The sequence below is a fragment of the Mytilus galloprovincialis genome, chromosome 11 (assembly GCF_965363235.1).
Source record: "Mytilus galloprovincialis chromosome 11, xbMytGall1.hap1.1, whole genome shotgun sequence".
Classification (NCBI taxonomy): Eukaryota; Metazoa; Mollusca; class Bivalvia; order Mytilida; family Mytilidae; genus Mytilus; species Mytilus galloprovincialis.
In genome coordinates this window covers 8,886,345-8,904,878 of record NC_134848.1, presented here as the reverse complement: position 1 = coordinate 8,904,878, position 18,534 = coordinate 8,886,345, and the positions used below count along the sequence as shown (strand labels likewise).

Below are 18,534 nucleotides of genomic sequence, written 5' to 3'. Positions count from 1 at the left end.
ATATTTCACCTTTCTAACAATATGTTTGGTTTGCTATTTGATCATCATTTCTTATATATAATTTCGATGAAATATTATTGCTTATAGCTGCTATAAACATCGCATGACATCGTCTAATAATTTTCTGTGAAAAAGGGGGTTTGTGTCCACGGACAAAGAGCAATTCAAATCGTCATTTCACAAACGTTACCCTAAAACAATTTCAGGAAACTTGGTCCTAATGATCTTCAAACATGAAAATGATAAAGAAAAAAACGTCGTACGAAAATCAGTCTCAACACTCATGTATGTCAAAAACGTAATAGACTCGTCGACTGGAAAAAGGAAATCGGGTTCATCAGTTGTGATGCATTCCTGTTTTTTTTTATATCCAAATGGGGTAAAAAAAAAATTATTGTCAATGACACAAGTCTGAAGAAAATTGCAAAGGATTTGTTTTAATTAATTTCTTCAACTTGTCAGACGTCTTCCACTGTTTGACAAGTTCATTTTCCATGTTTCTATCTTACGGAATGATGACAAATACGAGAAACATACTTAATGTGTAATGGGTTTTAAACACAGGTTTCGTTCTGATAAATTATTCCGTACGACATTACAAGGTCAGTTATGATTGATTTGTCTATATTTAGATACGTAAATTGAAAGTTTTAGTTTTCACACCAGATTAAAGTTTTATCAATTCCGTTAGTAGTTAATGCATTTCATTTCATAGAAAAAAGAAATTTAATTTATTTGTTTGCGATAATGGTTTTGTTAGGGTCGGCGGGAATAAAAAAGCATGAAAAGTCAATTTTATTTTTATTCTGCAAATCGGCAAAATCGGGTCGGCGTATCCATAAACCAACAAATTAAAAAATCCTGGCCTTAGTTTAATATGCACATAGACCAAGGTGAGCAACACAGGCTCTTTAGAGCCTCTAGTTTAGCTCACCTGACCTTAAGGGTGATGTATACATATTTTTTGTTACAGATGTACATAAGAACACATCCTGAAGATGAACTAAGTAAATATGTGGAAGGTAGTAATGAGTTTAGTCAGTTCGATCACCCACAGGAACAGACAAGAACCCACATAAGAACACACACTGGAGAAATGTTCCACAACTGTGATTTATGTGGCAAGGAGTTTCTTAGCAGATATGACTTACAGATACACATGAGATCACACACTGGTTTCAAACCGTATAAATGTTTGATATGTTGTGAAGAATTCAGTGTAAAAAGTAGCTTTATCTTGCACACACGGAGGCATCAAGCAGGGAAGAAATATAAGTCTTTAGATTTGAAAGTATGATTTTCATTATTGATTTTTCTATTCTTGAGGGGCCTGATTGGTGGTGGTGGGGGGTCTCATCACGATTCTTTAGTTGATTTTTTTGTCAATCATGATTCACAGAAAATAAATTTTCATGATCACGGATCACGAAAATATAAAAAAAAATCTATAGAAAAACAGATCACAATGTGAAAATGCGCCGATCGTGAAGAACCAAAATAACCAATCAGGCCCCTCATTCTTCGGTAAATTGTTTGAAGAATTTTATGTTGTGTTAGTTATTCCATAAAAACTAATTTACTGAGTGATATATAAATGTACAGATTTTGTTGTGTCTTTTAGATTTTACCTGATCCTGTTTGGTGTTCCAGATTTGAAAATTCCTTAGATAATAATCTATTATTTATAATTAATATAAGATAAGTTGCAGATCTTTACTAGTATGTTACAAATGAAAGAAGAAATATTAGAAATCAATTTTTGTTTCACCTTGAGGGTGTCAAAAAGTGAGACATCAGTATCCCGTTTCCAACATTGGGGGTGTCCGCGGCATCAACAATGTATTAGTTTGTGATTAGGTCTAAATCATGGTGAACAACAAGTGGTAGGACAATCATATTTGGTTTGCAGTTGTATAAGCATCGGTATATCTTATTTCCATGGAGATAATTTGGCTCCTCCCCCTTAGTCATGGTCTACTGACATTTGACTTTTTATACGACTGCAAAAATTGAAAATTTTTTGGTCATATATCGGTATCACATTGGCGTCATCGTCGTTGTCGTCCGAATACTTTTAGTTTTCGCACTCTAACTTTAGTAAAAGTGAATAGAAATCTATGAAATTTTAACACAAGGTTTATGACCACAAAAGAAAGGTTGGGAGTTTTGGTCCCAACATTTTAGGAATTAGGGGCCAAAAAGGGCCCAAATAAGCATTTTCTTGGTTTTCGCACTATAACTTTAGTTTAAGTAAATAGAAATCTATTAAATTTGGACACAAGGTTTATGACCACAAAAGGAAGGTTGAGATTGATTTTGGAAGTTTTGGTTGCAACAGTTCAGAAATTAGGGGCCAAAAAAGGGCCCAAATAAGCATTATTCTTGATTTTCGCACAATAACTTCAGTATAAGTAAATAGAAATCAATGAAATTTAAACCCAAGGTTTATGACCACAAAAGGAAGGTAGGGATTGATTTTGGGAGTTGAGATCCCAACAGTTTAGGAATAAGGGGCCAAAAAGGGGCCGAAATAAGCATTATTCTTGGTTTTTGCACCATAACTTAAGCAGTCAGAGGACTTACTTAAATGAGTGATTTTCTAAATCACTGATTTAAGTAACATTATTTCCATACAGATTGGAAGTAAGAGTTGTCTTTCTTTAATACTCACCTATTTAAGTAGTACAAATAAATCATTAGAAGAAGTGATTGAATTTTATTATAGCTTTAAATATAGAATACTAATGATCCAGGGACTAATTATGTTTCTAAACTTATCAGAACCAACATCTGTGTTGTCTAGGATGACCAGGTCATTTCAGGTGATGACCTTGTACTGAATCTAGGATAATGACATAAAAATCACTTGTTTAAGTATCATACCTCAATTTCCTTCCCAAAAATCACTTATTTAAGTATCATTATTCTAATAACCCCCACTAATTTCAACACCCCCGAACAGTGAAATTTTTATCCCGAACAGTAGAATTTTATTACATAATCTGAAAGATAAAACCTTGAACTTTACAGGAAAAATACTCCCACTGCTGGGAAAAATCTGTTAAGAAAGTATGAGTTTATTATGTAAAGCCATTATTATAGCATATTTTCAACTAAAATAGAATTTGCAGATAAATGATAGCATCAAAGGCATAAACCTTGCTACATAAAAGAAGCAAAAAGTTCATTTTTTCCAATTTTATTAAGGCCAACATTAAAAATATCTTTGTTTCCCCTCACCCGACTGAGGTTGTTAGGGTATGGGTAGGTAGGTAGGCAAATTATTTTATTTTATTCCTTGATATGATTTTCTATATTGAATTTATATAAAATTCAACAGGTAAGACCCAAGTCAAGAAAAGTGGGGTATTCCCTGTATTCTAATTCAGTGTACACCCCAGTTTTCTGGTGATAAAACAAAACAGTATACAGGGACCTCCTTTTTTCCTATTCATTTAATGTAATGAAATCTACAAAAGCGCATATTCTACTTGTGATAACAATGCTTAATGATAGCAAGTGTGTTTTTAGTTAAAAAATCAAGTTTAGTTCAAGTCATATTTGATGCATAACTCACAACAAAACAATTCCTTTGTTTACCAATGCATACCTTGATCATCAATTATGAGATGACAAAAAGATACATGTATGTTTATCACTAAAATTCAATGAATAAAAATTTTCAATAGCAGTGAACATATTAATTTAGTTATGCATGCAGTCTTCACGCTGAACTGCTAAATCTACAGGCCCGCAGCTGTAAGTCTGATTTTTACAGGCCCGAGAGTAATTTTACCAGCCTGGGCTGCCTGGGCTGCCACTCGTCGTGAAGACTGGTTATGTTCAGTTACACCTGGATCATGCAGCTTGGTCAATTGATTCTTAAACAAAGATTTGTATGTTTTTTCGAGTTCTAGAAGAAACACGGCTTCACTTTATATTAATGTTTTGTTTTTCCTAAAATACTTTTAATAAGTATTTACGAATTCTACGGATGCAGTTATAATGTTAAAACGTGCCCTTTTGTAATGTTCATGCCATAAATTGAAAAAAGAAATCCCATTTAAACTGTTTTTTTTACACCAGAAAACAGGGATGTTCCCTGAAAGCAGGGAATACATGTATCCCACATTTCCTGACTTGTGCCCAACCTGTTCAAAGACAAAGACAGTAGATAGATTTTAAAGCACGATTCAGGAACAGGGGTTAGATACAAAACAAATCAAGATGCACTCAGCGGGTTGAAAGATGCTTCAGGTTTTTTTTGATTTTCAAAAAAGATCACCCTTGCCCACAAATCGTGTGGCTTTGTTTCCTTGATTCCGAATCATGTAGAAGCTAATCCTTGCAAAAATGCCTTGATTTAAAACGCTCGTTGACTACAGCATCATAAAGGTATCACCAAAAACCAACATAGCAAAAAAAAATAGTGGACAAGAATGGCCAATAAAATTTTTCGGGTCGCGGTGATTTTACCGGGTCGGTCGTGTGAGGGGAAACAAACAATATTTTATTTTTGGCCTAATGAAAAGATATTATTAAAACCTATGTGTTTAAAATTTTGGTAAAACTACAAAATCACAATTTGTGACAAAACTTCAATTTTGCTACTCAAATAAGTGATTTAAAAATCACTTATTTTAGTAAGTCCCCTGACTGTTAAGTATAAGTAAATAGAAATCTATGAAATTTTGACACACAGTTTATGACCACAAAATGAAAGTTGGGATTGATTTTGGGAGTTTTTGTCCTTACAGTTTAGGAATTAGGGGCCCAAAAAAGGTCCCAAATAAGCATTTTCTTGGTTTATGCACAATAACTTTAGTATAAGTGAATAGAAATCTATGAAAATTTAACACAAGGTTTATGACCATAAAAGGAAGGTTGGGTTTGATTTTGGGAGTTTCGGTCCCAACAGTTTAGGAATAAGGGGCCCAAAGGGTCCAAAATTGAACTTAGTTTGATTTCATCAAAAATGAATAATTGGGGTTCTTTGATATGCCAAATCTAACTGTGTATGTAGATTCTTAATTTTTTGTCCCGTTTTCAAATTGGTCTACATTAAAGTCCAAAGAGTCCAAAATTAAACTAAGTTTGATTTAAAAAAAAAATGAATTCTTGGGCTTTTTTGATATGTTGAAGCTAAACATGTACTTAGATTTTTGATTATGGACCCAGTTTTCAAGTTGGTCCAAATTGGGGTCCAAAATTAAACTTTGTTTGATTTCATTAAAAATTGAATAATTGGGGTTTTTTGATATGCCAAATCTAACTGAGTATGTAGATTCTTAATTTTTGGTCCCTTTTCAAATTGGTCTACATTAAAGTCCAAAGGGTCCAAAATTAAACTAAGTTTGATTTTAACAAAAAATGAATTCTTGGACTTTTTTGATATGCTGAATCTAAACATGTACTTAGATTTTTGATTATGGGCCCAGTTTTCAAGTTGGTTCAAATCAGGATCCAAAATTATAATATTAAGTATTGTGCAATAGCAAGAAATTTTCAATTGCACAGTATTCAGAAATAGCAAGAAATCTTCAATTGCACAGTATTGTGCAATAGCAAGAAATTTTCAATTGCACATTATTGTGCAATAGCAAGAAATCTTCAATTGCACAGTATTGTGCAATAGCAAATATTTTCAATTGCACAGTATTGCACAATAGCAAGAAATATCTAATTGCACATGTTGTGCATAGCAAGAAATTTTCAATTGGAGTTATCTTTCTTTGTCCAGAATAGTAGTTGAGTCAACTTAAATCATTGTTTTATACAATATACAATGTATATTCACTTTTACTACCAACTGATAAATTAAAACAATCTTTACCATTCAGTGATAACAAGCAGTTTTTTTACATTTTAATATTTTATGATGTCTTTAAATGAGTAGTTATTGTTGCAAACTCTATTAGAAATTTGAATTGAGATCAGTTTTGGAAAAAAGGGAAAGCTGTTTTGGAAAAAGGGAAAGGGGGATGTGAAAAAAAAATGAGGGAGGGGGGGGGGTTAAATTTTTCTCATTTCAGATTTCATAAATAAAAAGAAAATTTTTTCAAACATTTTTTTGAGAGGATTAATATTCAACAGCATAGTGAATTGCTCAAAGGCAAAAAAAATATTTTAAGTTCATTAGACCTCATTCATTCTGTGTCAGAAACCTATGCTGTGTCAACTATTTAATCACAATCCAAATTTAGAGGTGAATCCAGCTTGAATGTTGTGTCCATACTTGCCCCAACTTCCCTCAAACCAAGGGAAACCATTAATCGTAGGCCAATGTTAATCGGTATTCAGTTGTAAAAACATTGGCACATCTCATTTCCATGGAAAATATTTGGCCACACCCCTCTGTCACAGTCTAATGACTTTGAAACTTATCTTAGTTTACATGTATTAGTTTGTGATAAGATCAGTATAAGATGAACTGCTTATATGTTACGTCAATGATATTTGGTATGCAAATTCATTGGCATTTGTAAGAATCATTTCCATGGAGATTATTTAGCCCCACCCCCTCTTATTGACTTTGAAACTTTTCTATAGTTTACAAGTTAATGTTTTTATTCAGATTTGGAAACCACTTATAATAAGTCAATGGTCATGATGGTATTTGGTATGCAGTTGTATAAGCATTGGCAAATCTCATTTACATGGAAATTGTTTAGCCATGCAACTCAGTCATGGTTCACTGACTTTGAATATTTTCATAACTTGTGAAAGATGTTAAAGTATTGCTATTTTGATTTCAACATTTGCATAATCAAAATTACAAAATGGCGAGACACATCTCTGTGATAACAGTTTATATAAATAAAAGTTTGATTTTGATTTATACACTAATTGATAAGATTACACACACTTGGTAAGTGTCAATGCAATCACCAATTTGAATTATAATTTGAGTGACAGATTTTTTATTTCGTCAAATAGACCCAACCCAAAAAAGAATCCCTCTCAACATTTTGTGTTTAGATGTTACTGGAACCACACATGCTTGGTTTAAGGTGGTACCCAACACTTTCGCTAAAATTAATTTGGCTCGTTTAATTTTCATAAAATTTTGTCAAAGTATTTACTTTGAGACTTGATTAAAAATATCAAAATTTTAAATTTTTTGAACCAACTGTTTTGTCAGAAAAATTACACTGGTTATATAGCAGTTTGACAAACACCAATTTTGATCATTGAGAAGCTTAATATTCCTTTTACAACTCAATGTAATTAAAACGTTTAGCTGACTTAAAGAGTTATCTCCCTGTAGTGTTAGGTACCACCTTAATGACAATTTTGATACATATTTTTTGTTACAGATGCACATAACAACACATGCTGTAGATGAACAAACTAACTATGATGGATGTAGTAATGCGTTTACTCAGTTAGATCACCCACAGGAGCATACAAGAATGCTCCCAATATTAAAAACTGAAGAAATTTTCCACAACTGTGGTATATGTTGCAAGGAGTTTTGTAGCAAAGATGACTTACAGAAACACATGAGATCACACACTGAATTTAAACCTTTTAAATGTTTGATATGTGGTGAAGACTTCAGTGTAATAAGTAGTTTTAGAATACACATGAGGAGTCATAAAGAGAAGGGAGATAACTCTTCAGGACATAAGGGAGATAACCCTTCAGGAGTGAAGGGAAATAACTCTACAGAACATAAGGAAGATAACTCTTCAGGACATAATGGAAATAACCCTTCAGGACACAAGGGAGATAACCCTTCAGATTTGCAGGTATGATTTTCATTTGTATAAATTTTTCTTTTTTTTGGTAAATTGTTTGAAGAATATTATAGTGTGTTTGTTATTCTATAAAAAAACTTATTTTCTGAGTGTCAGATATATGACTATACAGGGAAACCTGATTAAACCGAACCCTGAATAAACCGGAAACCTGTCTAATCCAAACTTGTTCTGAAGACCAATTATATCACATTTTATGCATGGTGAACCTGATGAAACCGAATACCTGCCAAAACCGAACAACATCTCATATCCCGAAAGGGTTCGGTTTAGTCAGGTTTTACTGTAGATGTTTTGTTGTGTCTGTTTATTTTAATTTTCACTTGGTCCTTTTTTAGGTTCCAGATTTGAAAGTTCATTAGATTAATTGTTATTGTTGGTGTTTTAACACCAATTTTAAGCACTGCATTTAGGCTTTTTTGTGGCGGCTAGATTTTATTGTTGGAGACAAGCAAGAGTGCCCAGAAAAAACCATGACCTTTGATAGGAAAATAATTAAAAACATCCTTTCCAGACGTCATAATTATTTGGACTAACACACTCCTTGTAAATGTCAATGGAACCACTCAATTACAATTGGAGTGACATGTAGATTTATTTGGAAAACTATTCATATATGATTTTAATTTAAAAACAATTTTTACATCATATCTAATTTTAGAGTCTATGGTCATGATGGTTAAATCATATTTGATTTTATATTTATATTTGAACAGAAACAGTTAAACTAAGAAGTATTTCATCAAAAAATGATTTCTTGGGGTTCTTTGATTTATGCTGATTCTAAGCAATGTACCTAGATTTTGGATATTATATCGTATATTTTAATTTCAAAATTTTCAGTTCTTCGACCACATTTATTTTTGGTCACAAACCAAGGCTGTATCAAATATTCAATCACAATTTAAATTCAGAGTTGATATAAGCTTAAATGTTGTGTCCATACTTGTTCAACTGTTCAGGGTTTGACCTCTGCAGAAGAAACTGGTTTGCTGTCTACTGTACTTTTTAATCCTCATCATTACCATGCCTAAAGATAATTTTTAAAATGTTTCTTCTTATAGAATCAATGTAGAAAAACAACACCTATAAATTAAAAAAAAAAATCCCTACATTTGTACTTAAACATTTTATTTTTAGATGTTACTGGAAACACACATACTTTACCTTATGAAAATTTTGAAACATAATTTGTGTTACAGATGTACTTTACAACGCATGCTGTAGATAAACAAAGTAACTATGAGGAAAGTAGTAATGAATTTAGTCAGTTAAATCACTCAAGGGAACAGACAAGAATGCTCCCAATATTAAAAACTGAAGAAATTTTCCACAACTGTGGTATATGTGGCAAGGAGTTTTGTAGCAGGGATGACTTACAGAAACACATGAGAATACACACCGAATTCAAACCTTTTAAATGTTTGATATGTGGTGAAGACTTCAGTGTGATTAGTAGCTTTAAAATACACATGAGGAGGCATAAAGAGAAGGGAAATAACTCTTCAGGACATAAGGGAGATAACCCTTCAGTAGAGAAGGATGATAACTCTACAGGAGATAAGGAAGATAACTCTTCAGGAGATAAGGGAAATAACTCTTCAGATTTGCAGGTATGATTTTCATTATTGATTTTTAGGTCAAGATCGTATGGGACTGACTTGATATTCAAATCCTCCAAGCCTTATCACTTCATTGATACACAAAATAAAGTGCATTGATCAAAACATTCTATACACCCTATTCATGACCATATTAAGAAATTGATAGATATAGGAAGATGTGGTGTGAGTGCCAATGAGACAACTCTCCATCCAAATAACAGTCTAAAAAAAAGCAAACCATTAAAGGTCAATGTACAACCTTCAACTCGGAGCCTTGGCTCACTCTGAACAACAAGCTATAAAGGGCCCCAAAATTACTAGTGTAAAACCATTCAAACAGGAAAACCAACGGTCTAATCTATATAAAGTAAAAAAAACGAGAAACGAGAAACACGTATAAATTACATAAACAAAGGACAACTACTGTATAAAATTGAGAATTGAAATGGGGAATGTACCAAAGAGACAACAACCCGACCATAGAGCAGACAACAACAGAAGGTCACCTGTTATGTAATGTATGCAGACATATATTCAAGGCACAAACTATTGAAAAACTTGTCAAGAAAATTACATAACTTTTGCAAGGTGCAGGAATAATATTTTTCTTAAAATAGAATGATTTCATTGTTAACATCCTCTTTATAAAATGGGAGTTATCTTCCTTGGTCTAGAATTGCTGTTTAATCAACTACAACCAACATGACCAATACAATAATTAATTTTACTTCCCATTGATAAATTGAATCAACCTTTACTGCTCAGTGCTTTCAAGCACTTTGATTCTTTTCTTTGGTAAATTGTTTGAAGTATTTTATGGTATGTTTGTCATTTTATATGAAAACTTATTATTGAGTGATGTATGAATTGAAATGTTTGGTTGTGTTTGTTAAGGTGGTACCTAACACTACAGGGAGATAACTCTGTAAAGTCAGCTAAACGTTTTAATTACGTTGAATTGTAAAGGGAATATTAAGCTTCTCAGTGATCCAAATTGATGTTTGTTAGACTGCTATCAAACCAGTGTAATTTTTCTGATAAAATGGTTGGTTCAAAATTTGTAAAATTTTTATATTTTTGTTAAAGGGTCAAAGTAAATACTTTGTCAAAATTTTATGAAAATTAAACGAGCCAAATTAAATTTAGTGAAAGTGTTGGATACCACCTTAATTCAAATTTTTACTTGATCCTGTTTGGGGTTCCAGATTCGAAAATTCATTAGATAATAATCTTTTATTTATAAGCTAAAAAGTTAAAATTAGGATGAAATAAGTTGCAGGATTAAACTAGTATGTTACAAATGAAAGAAAAAATAATGGGAACTATAAATGATATAAATAAAGTTTGATTTTGATTTATACACTAATTTATAAGATTACACACACCTGGTAATTGTCAATGCAATCACCCAATTACTATTGGAGTGACAGATTCTTTTAGAAAACTTTTAGTTGTATTTGATTATAATTTTAAAATAAATTTTACATCATAACTTATTTTAGAGTCTATGATTAAATCGTATTTAATTTTATATTAATATTTTTAGTTTCAAAATTTTCAGTTTTCTGACCTTATTTATTTTGTGTTTCAAACCAATGCTGTTTTAAATATTCAATCACAATCCAAATTCAGAGTTGTTGTAAGCTTAAATGTTGTGTCCATACTCATGATACTTGCTCAACTGTTCAGGGTTTGACATCTGCAGAAGAATTAGGTTTGCTGTTTACCCTACTTTTTAATCCTCATAATAGTCATGCCTTTTCTAGATATTTTTCAGTCCATTTTCATAAGCACTGTTAAAGTCCAAATGTTTCTACTATAAGCACAATGCCAAAAAACAACACCCATAGAATAAAAAAAAAAACATCCCTACCTTAACATTTTGTTTTTAGATGTAACTGGAACCCCACATAATTAACCAGATGAAAATTTTGATGTTTACATAATTTGTGTTACAGATAAACAAAAGAACACATGCTGGAGATGAACAAAGAAACCATGAGGAATGTAGTAATGAGTTTAGTCAAGTAGATCACCCACATGGACAGAGAAGAGTGCTCATAACACACATAAGAACACAAACAAGAACAATCACAAGAACACACCCACTTTTAAAAACTGGAAAACTGTTCCATGACTGTGATATATGTGGCAAGGAGTTTATTAGCAAATCTAGCTTACGGGAACACATTAGATCACACACTGGATTCAAACCTTATAAATGTGGAATATGCGGTAAAGACTTCAGAGTGAAAAGTAGCGTGAACTATCACATGAAAATACATGAAAAGAAACCGTACATATGTGATGTATGTAGTACAGGGTTTACATCAAGTCAGAGATTAGACAAACACATGAGAACTCATACTGGTGATGATTTCAAACCTTACACATGTGATGTATGTGGTAACGGGTTAAGTTCAAGTAGGGCTTTAGACAAACACATGAGAATTCATACTGGTGATTGATACATATACATGTACAAACCTTACACATGTGATGTATGTGGGAGAGGGTTAGATTAATTCAGGCTTTAGACAAACACATGAGAACTCATACTGGTGATGATTTCAAACCTTACACATGTGATGTATGTGGTAACGGGTTAAGTTCAAGTAGGGCTTTAGACAAACACATGAGAATTCATACTGGTGATTGATACATATACATGTACAAACCTTACACATGTGATGTATGTGGGAGAGGGTTAGATTAATTCAGGCTTTAGACAAACACATGAGAACACATACTGGTGATTTATACACACCTTACACATATGATGTGTGTAGTAAAGGGTTTAGATTAAGTCAAGTGTTTAGACATACACATGAGAATTCATAATGGTGGTCATTGATACACACCTTACATATGTGATGTGTGTGGTAGAGGGTTTAGATTAAGTCAGGGATTAGACAAACACATGAGAACTCATCCTAGTGGTGATTTATACACACCTTACACATGTGACGTGTGTTGTAAAGGTTCTACACAGTCTCTTCAATAACAGACACACATGAGAATGCATACTAGTGATACAGTTAAGAATTGTGTTATATGTGGAAAAAGATTTGGTGAGACAATTAAGATGATTGTACATATGGCAACACCATACACAGCTGATAAGTGTGGAGTATGTGATGAAAGATTTATTTAAGAATAAAGGCTTAAATGAACATTTGAAAACACATACTGGGGATTAACTTCATTCAGCATTTATAAATGTTTGGTAAAAAATACGTTTTTTTCTCTCGAATTCGTAGCTTATTACCCTTCAAAGAGACATATGACAACGTTACAAATATTTGGAGTTACAGCTAATTTCCTAATGCATGAAGAGCAACACTTTGGTTAGCTTACTTGCTTTGTTTACATATTGTACAATTATATTGGAAAAATGTCCAATTAAATATAAATAAAAAAACTTTGCCTATATATATTGTTCAAATATGTCAATCTTAAATATAAAGCTTGAATAAACATTTATACAAACAAATCAAGCAAGCAAGCCAACCACAGTTTTACTCTACAAGCATTAGCTGAACATTCATACTTCATATTACTTCGAATTTCCAGCTTCAAAACACCATAACTTCAAAGATTTATAGATACTGTTTAAAAGTGAAGAAATCCTTACATAAATTATTGGTTGCCTCCCATAGTACCTATTATTATTTGTCTGTTTGTGTTTACTTTTTTATACGACCGCAAAAATTGAAAATATTTTGGTCATATATTGGTATCATGTTGTCGTCGTCATCGGCGTCGTCGTCCGAATACTTTTGGTTTTCGCACTATAACTTTAGTACAAGTGAATAGAAATCTATGAAATTTAAACACAAGGTTATTGACCATAAAAGGAAGGTTGGGATTGATTTTGGGAGTTTTGGTCCCAACAGTTTAGGAATAAGGGACCCAAAGGGTCCAAAATTAAACTTCGTTTGATTTTATCAAAAATTAAATCCTGAATCAAAAAATGTACTTAGATTTTTTATTATTGGCCCAGTTTTCAAGTTGGTCCAAATCGGGGTCCAAAATTTAAATTTGTTTGATTTCATCTAAAATTGAATAATTGGGGTTCTTTGATATGCCAAATCTAACTGTGTATGTAGATTCTTAATTTTTGGTCCCGTTTTCAAATTGGTCTACATTAAAATCCAAAGGGTCCAAAATTAAAATTAGTTTGATTTGAACAAAAATTGAATTCTTGGGCTTCTTTGGTATGCTGAATCTAAACATGTACTTAGATTTTTTATTATGGGCCCAGTTTTCAAGTTGGTCCAAATCAGGATCCAAAATTATTATATTAAGTATTGTGCAATAGAAAAAGAAATTTTCAATCGATTGGAGTTATCTTTCTTTGTCCAGAATAGTGGTTGAATCAACTTAAATCATTGTTTTATACAATATAAAATGTATATTCACTTTTACTACCAACTGATAAATTAAAACAATCTTTACCATTCAGTGATAACAAGCACTTTTTGTTACATTTTAATATTTTCTGATGTATTTAAATGAGTAGTTATTGTTGCAAACTCCATTAGAAATTTGAATTGAGATCAGTTTTGAAAAAAGATAAAGGGGGATGTGAAAAAAAAATGGTGGGGGGTTAAATTTTTCTCATTTCAGATTTCATAAATAAAAAGAAAATTTCTTCAAACATTTTTTTGAGAGGATTAATATTCAACAGCATAGTGATTGCTCAAAGGCAAAAAAAATATTTTAAGTTCATTAGACCACATTCGTTCTGTGTCCAAAACCTATGCTGTGTCAACTATTTAATCACAATCCAAATTTAGAGCTGAATCCAGCTTGAATGTTGTGTCCATACTTGCCCCAACCCTTCAGGGTTCAACCTCTGCGGTCGTATAAAGCTGTGCCCTGCGGAGCATCTGGTTTTACCTGAGGGAGCATCTCAAAGTTGTACAACAACTTAGTTAATTTTCATACCTTGTGCATGAAGGAAAAAAATGCCCATCAAAATCCAAAAGAGATTTTATCTTTCTGAAACACAAAATGCATTTAACTTTTATATATCTAGTGGATGCTAGGCATTAAAACGTTTTTAACTTCACAGGTAAGTCTGTACTCAGAGTAGTTTTTGGCATGTAAATACAGCCATATTTGTCTGTTTCTTATGATGAAACTTAACATACAACAAACAAGAATTTTCCATGTCTATTTTTTACTGACAAGTCCCACATCAAATATATCAGTACATAGCTTTTGACCCATGCTAACATTTTATGATAAACAATCAATAGGGAGAATACAGCATAAAAAATGTCCAACTCTTACACTTTACAGCAACTATAGAATATACATGCCCCACGCCAGGAACCGTTTATAAAGTGCATTTTACACTTCTTTCTTGTTTTTAGCCCAAAAAAGGTCCCAAAAATGTTTCGCCTCGCTCTGCTCGGTGATCTTTAAAAACTTCGCCCCCTTTGAAAATGACTGGATCCGCCCCTAGTATCAAGCCTATATATTGTGTCCAAATTTGCCCCAATTGTTTAGGGTTTGACCTTTGCAGTCGTATCCAGCTGTGCTCAGCAAAGCATTTTATTTATTTCATATTTCTTTTTTTTTGTATTTTTCAAAGTGAGTTTTTGAGAAATCAGGTCATGTTCATTCACTTAATTAATTTTTTCTTCTTTTTTTAGCACAGACAAAGAAGCAAGATAGAAAAACATCTTTCTAAAAGACAGTTTACAACCAGTGATGAAGATGGAAGTAGCATGGATGATAACTCGCCAAAATACAAACGAAAAAAATTAGAAAAAGGAAGTGATGAATATGTTATGAAAAGGGTGAGAAATAATACGGCTGTCAAAAAATGCCGAGAAAAGAGTCGACAGAAAGCGAACAAAACAATGGATCAGGTTGATAAACTTAGAATGGAAAATGAGACATTGAAACAAAAAGTTACAAATCTATCAAAAGATACACAGGTAAGTCTGTACTCAGAGTAGTTTTTGGCATGTAAATACAGCCATATTTGTCTGTTTCTTATGATGAAACTTAACATACAACAAACAAGAATTTTCCATGTCTATTTTTTACTGACAAGTCCCACATCAAATATATCAGTACATAGCTTTTGACCCATGCTAATATTTTATGATAAACAATCAATAGGGAGAATGCAGCATAAAAAATGTCCAACCCTTACACTTTACAGCAACTATAGAATATACATGCCCCACGCCAGGAACCGTTTATAAAGTGCATTTTACACTTCTTTCTTGTTTTTAGCCCAAAAAAGGTCCCAAAAATGTTTTGCCTCGCTTTGCTCGGTGATCTTTAAAAACTTCGCCCCCTTCGAAAATTACTGGATCCGCCCCTAGTATCAAGCCTATATATTGTGTCCAAATTTGCCCCAATTGTTTAGGGTTTGACCTTTGCAGTCGTATCCAGCTGTGCTCAGCAAAGCATTTTATTTATTTCAAATTTCTTTTTTTTTTGTATTTTTCAAAGTGAGTTTTTGAGAAATCAGGTCATGTTCATTCACTTAATTAATTTTTTCTTTTTTTTTTAGCACAGACAAAGAAGCAAGATGGAAAAACATCTTTCTAAAAGACAGTTTACCACCAGTGAAGATGGAAGTAGCATGGATGATAACTCACCAAAATACAAAAGAAAAAAATTAAAAAAAGGAAGTGATGAATATGTTATGAAAAGGGTGAGAAATAATACGGCTGTCAAAAAATGCAGAGAAAAGAGTCAACAGAAAGCGAACGAAACAATGGATCAGGTTGATAAACTTAGAAAGGAAAATGAGGCATTGAAACAAAAAGTTACAAATCTATCAAAAGAGATAGGTGTGATGAAGAACTTATTATTGGCTCATGCTGGATCAGTTTCACAAAACGAGTTTTCTGGGAATACAGCATCAACATCTGGAATCAAAATTGAACCTACAGACTAAGGTGTCAAAGATCACCAATATTCCATATTTTCTGTTTGACAATAACCATCATAAATACACACATAAATCATGATCATTATTTTTGTAAATGACTGATTGATACCAGTCATTAGATGTTTTAGACTTGATTATATGAAATTGTTGGTTAATGATTTTAGTTTTTATGTCAAAGTTTTTTTTTTATTATTTTTTATCAAGGATATTAAGTTTATTTTAATTGAAAGTAAGCAAAATATATATATATAATATGTATAACATGTATTTAATGTTGTAAGATACTACTCTTTGTACTATAAATTTATCTACTTTGTTATGCATAATGAAAATAAGTAGAGTTACCATAGTTTTAGTACGACCGCAACAATTGAAAATTTTTTGGTCGTATATTGGTATGATGTTGGCGTCGTCGGCGTCGTTGTCGTCTGAATACTTTAAGTTTTCGCACTCTAACTTAAGTAAAAGTGAATAGAAATCTATGAAATTTTAACACAAGGTTTATGACCACAAAAGGAAGGTTGGGATTGATTTTGGGAGTTTTGGTCCCAACATTTTAGATATTAGGGGCCAAAATAAGCATTTTCTTGGTTTTCGCACTATAATTTTAGTTTAAGTAAATAGAAATCTATGAAATTTTGACACAAGGTTTATGACCACAAAAGGAAGGTTGAGGTTGATTTTGGGAGTTTTGATTTCAACAGTTTAGGTATTAGGGGCCAAAAAAGGGCCCAAATAAGCATTATTCTTGGTTTTCGCACAATAACTTTAGTATAGGTAAATAGAAATCAATGAAATTTGAACACAAGGTTTATGACCACAAAAGGAAGATTGGGACTGATTTTGGGAGTTGAGGTCTTAATAGTTTAGGAATTAGGGGCCAAAAAGGGGCCCAAATAAGCATAATTCTTGGTTTTCGCAGCATAACTTTAGTATAAGTAAATAGAAATTTATGAAATTTAAACATAAGGTTTATAACCATAAAAAGAAGGTTGGCTTTGATTTTGGGAGTTTTGGTCCCAACAGTTTAGGAATAAGGGGTCCAAAGGGTCCAAAATTGAACTTTGTTTGATTTCATCAAAAATTGAATAACTATGGTTCTTTGATATGCTGAATCTAACTGTATGTAGATTCTTAAATTTTGGTCCCGTTTTCAAATTGGTCTACATTAAGGTCCAAAGGGCCCAAAATTAAACTAAGTTTGATTTTAACAAAAATTGAATCCTTGGGGTTCTTTGATATGCTAAATTAAAAAATGTACTTAGATTTTTGATTATTGGTCCAGTTTTCAAGTTGGTCCAAATCGGGGTCCAAAATGAAACTTTGTTTGATTTGATCAAAAATTGAATAATTGGGGTTCTTTGATATGCCAAATCTAACTGTGTATGTAGATTCTTAATTTTTGGTCCCGATTTCAAATTGGTCTACAAGTCCAAAGTGTCCAATATTAAACTAAGTTTGATTTTAACAAAAATTGAATTCTTGGGCTTTTTTGATATGCTGAATCTAAACATGTACTTAGATTTTTGATTATGGACCCAGTTTTCAAGTTGGTTTAAATAAGGATCCAAAATTATTATATAAAGTATTGTGCAATAGCAAGAAATTTTCAATTGCACAGCACTGGACGTTAAGCAACCAACAATCAATCAATCAATCAATTGCACAGTATTCAGCAATAGCAAGAAATCTTCAATTGCACAGTATTGTGCAATAGCAAGAAATTTTCAATTGCACAGTATTGCGCAATAGCAAGAAATCTTCAATTGCATAGTATTGTGCAATAGCAAATATTTTCAATTGCACAGTATTGCGCAATAGCATGAAATATCTAATTGCACAATATTGTGCAATAGCAAGAAATTTTCAATTGGAGTTATCTTTCTTTGTCCAGAATAGTAGTTGAATCAACTTAAATCATTGTTTTATACAATATACAATGTATATTCACTTTTACTACCAACTGATAAATTAAAACAATCTTTACCATTCAGTGATAACAAGCACTTTATTTTACATTTTAATATTTTATGATGTATTTAAATGAGTAGTTATTGTTTCAAACTCCATTAGAAATTTGAATTGAGATCAGTTTTAGAAAAAGGGAAAGGGGGATGTGAAAAAAAAAGTGGAGGGGGGGGGTTAAATTTTTCTTATTTCAGATTTCATAAATAAAAAGAAAATTTCTTCAAACATTTTTTCAACAGCATAGTGAATTGCTCAAAGGCAAAAAAAAAAATGTTTTAAG

At 32.1% G+C, this 18,534-nt stretch overlaps 1 protein-coding gene across 4 annotated transcripts in view; it reads left to right on the top strand.

The window, feature by feature from the left end:
- Positions 1–17,934, top strand: part of LOC143051588 (uncharacterized) — a 28,393-nt gene extending 10,459 nt beyond the window's left edge. Inside the window, exons 4-10 of one of the 4 annotated variants that reach the window (XM_076224472.1) lie at positions 974–1,291; positions 7,317–7,751; positions 8,963–9,276; positions 9,334–9,373; positions 11,323–11,763; positions 15,028–15,315; positions 15,903–17,930. In XM_076224472.1, coding sequence (XP_076080587.1) covers positions 974–1,291; positions 7,317–7,751; positions 8,963–9,276; positions 9,334–9,373; positions 11,323–11,763; positions 15,028–15,315; positions 15,903–16,292 — 2,226 coding nt within the window. In that variant the 3' untranslated portion in view covers positions 16,293–17,930. Of the gene's footprint in view, positions 1–973; positions 1,292–7,316; positions 7,752–8,962; positions 9,374–11,322; positions 11,764–15,027; positions 15,316–15,902 lie in introns of all 4 variants that reach the window. The other 3 variants (XM_076224474.1, XM_076224471.1, XM_076224473.1) reach the window with 3 other exon arrangements.
- Positions 17,935–18,534: the final 600 nt, after the last annotated feature.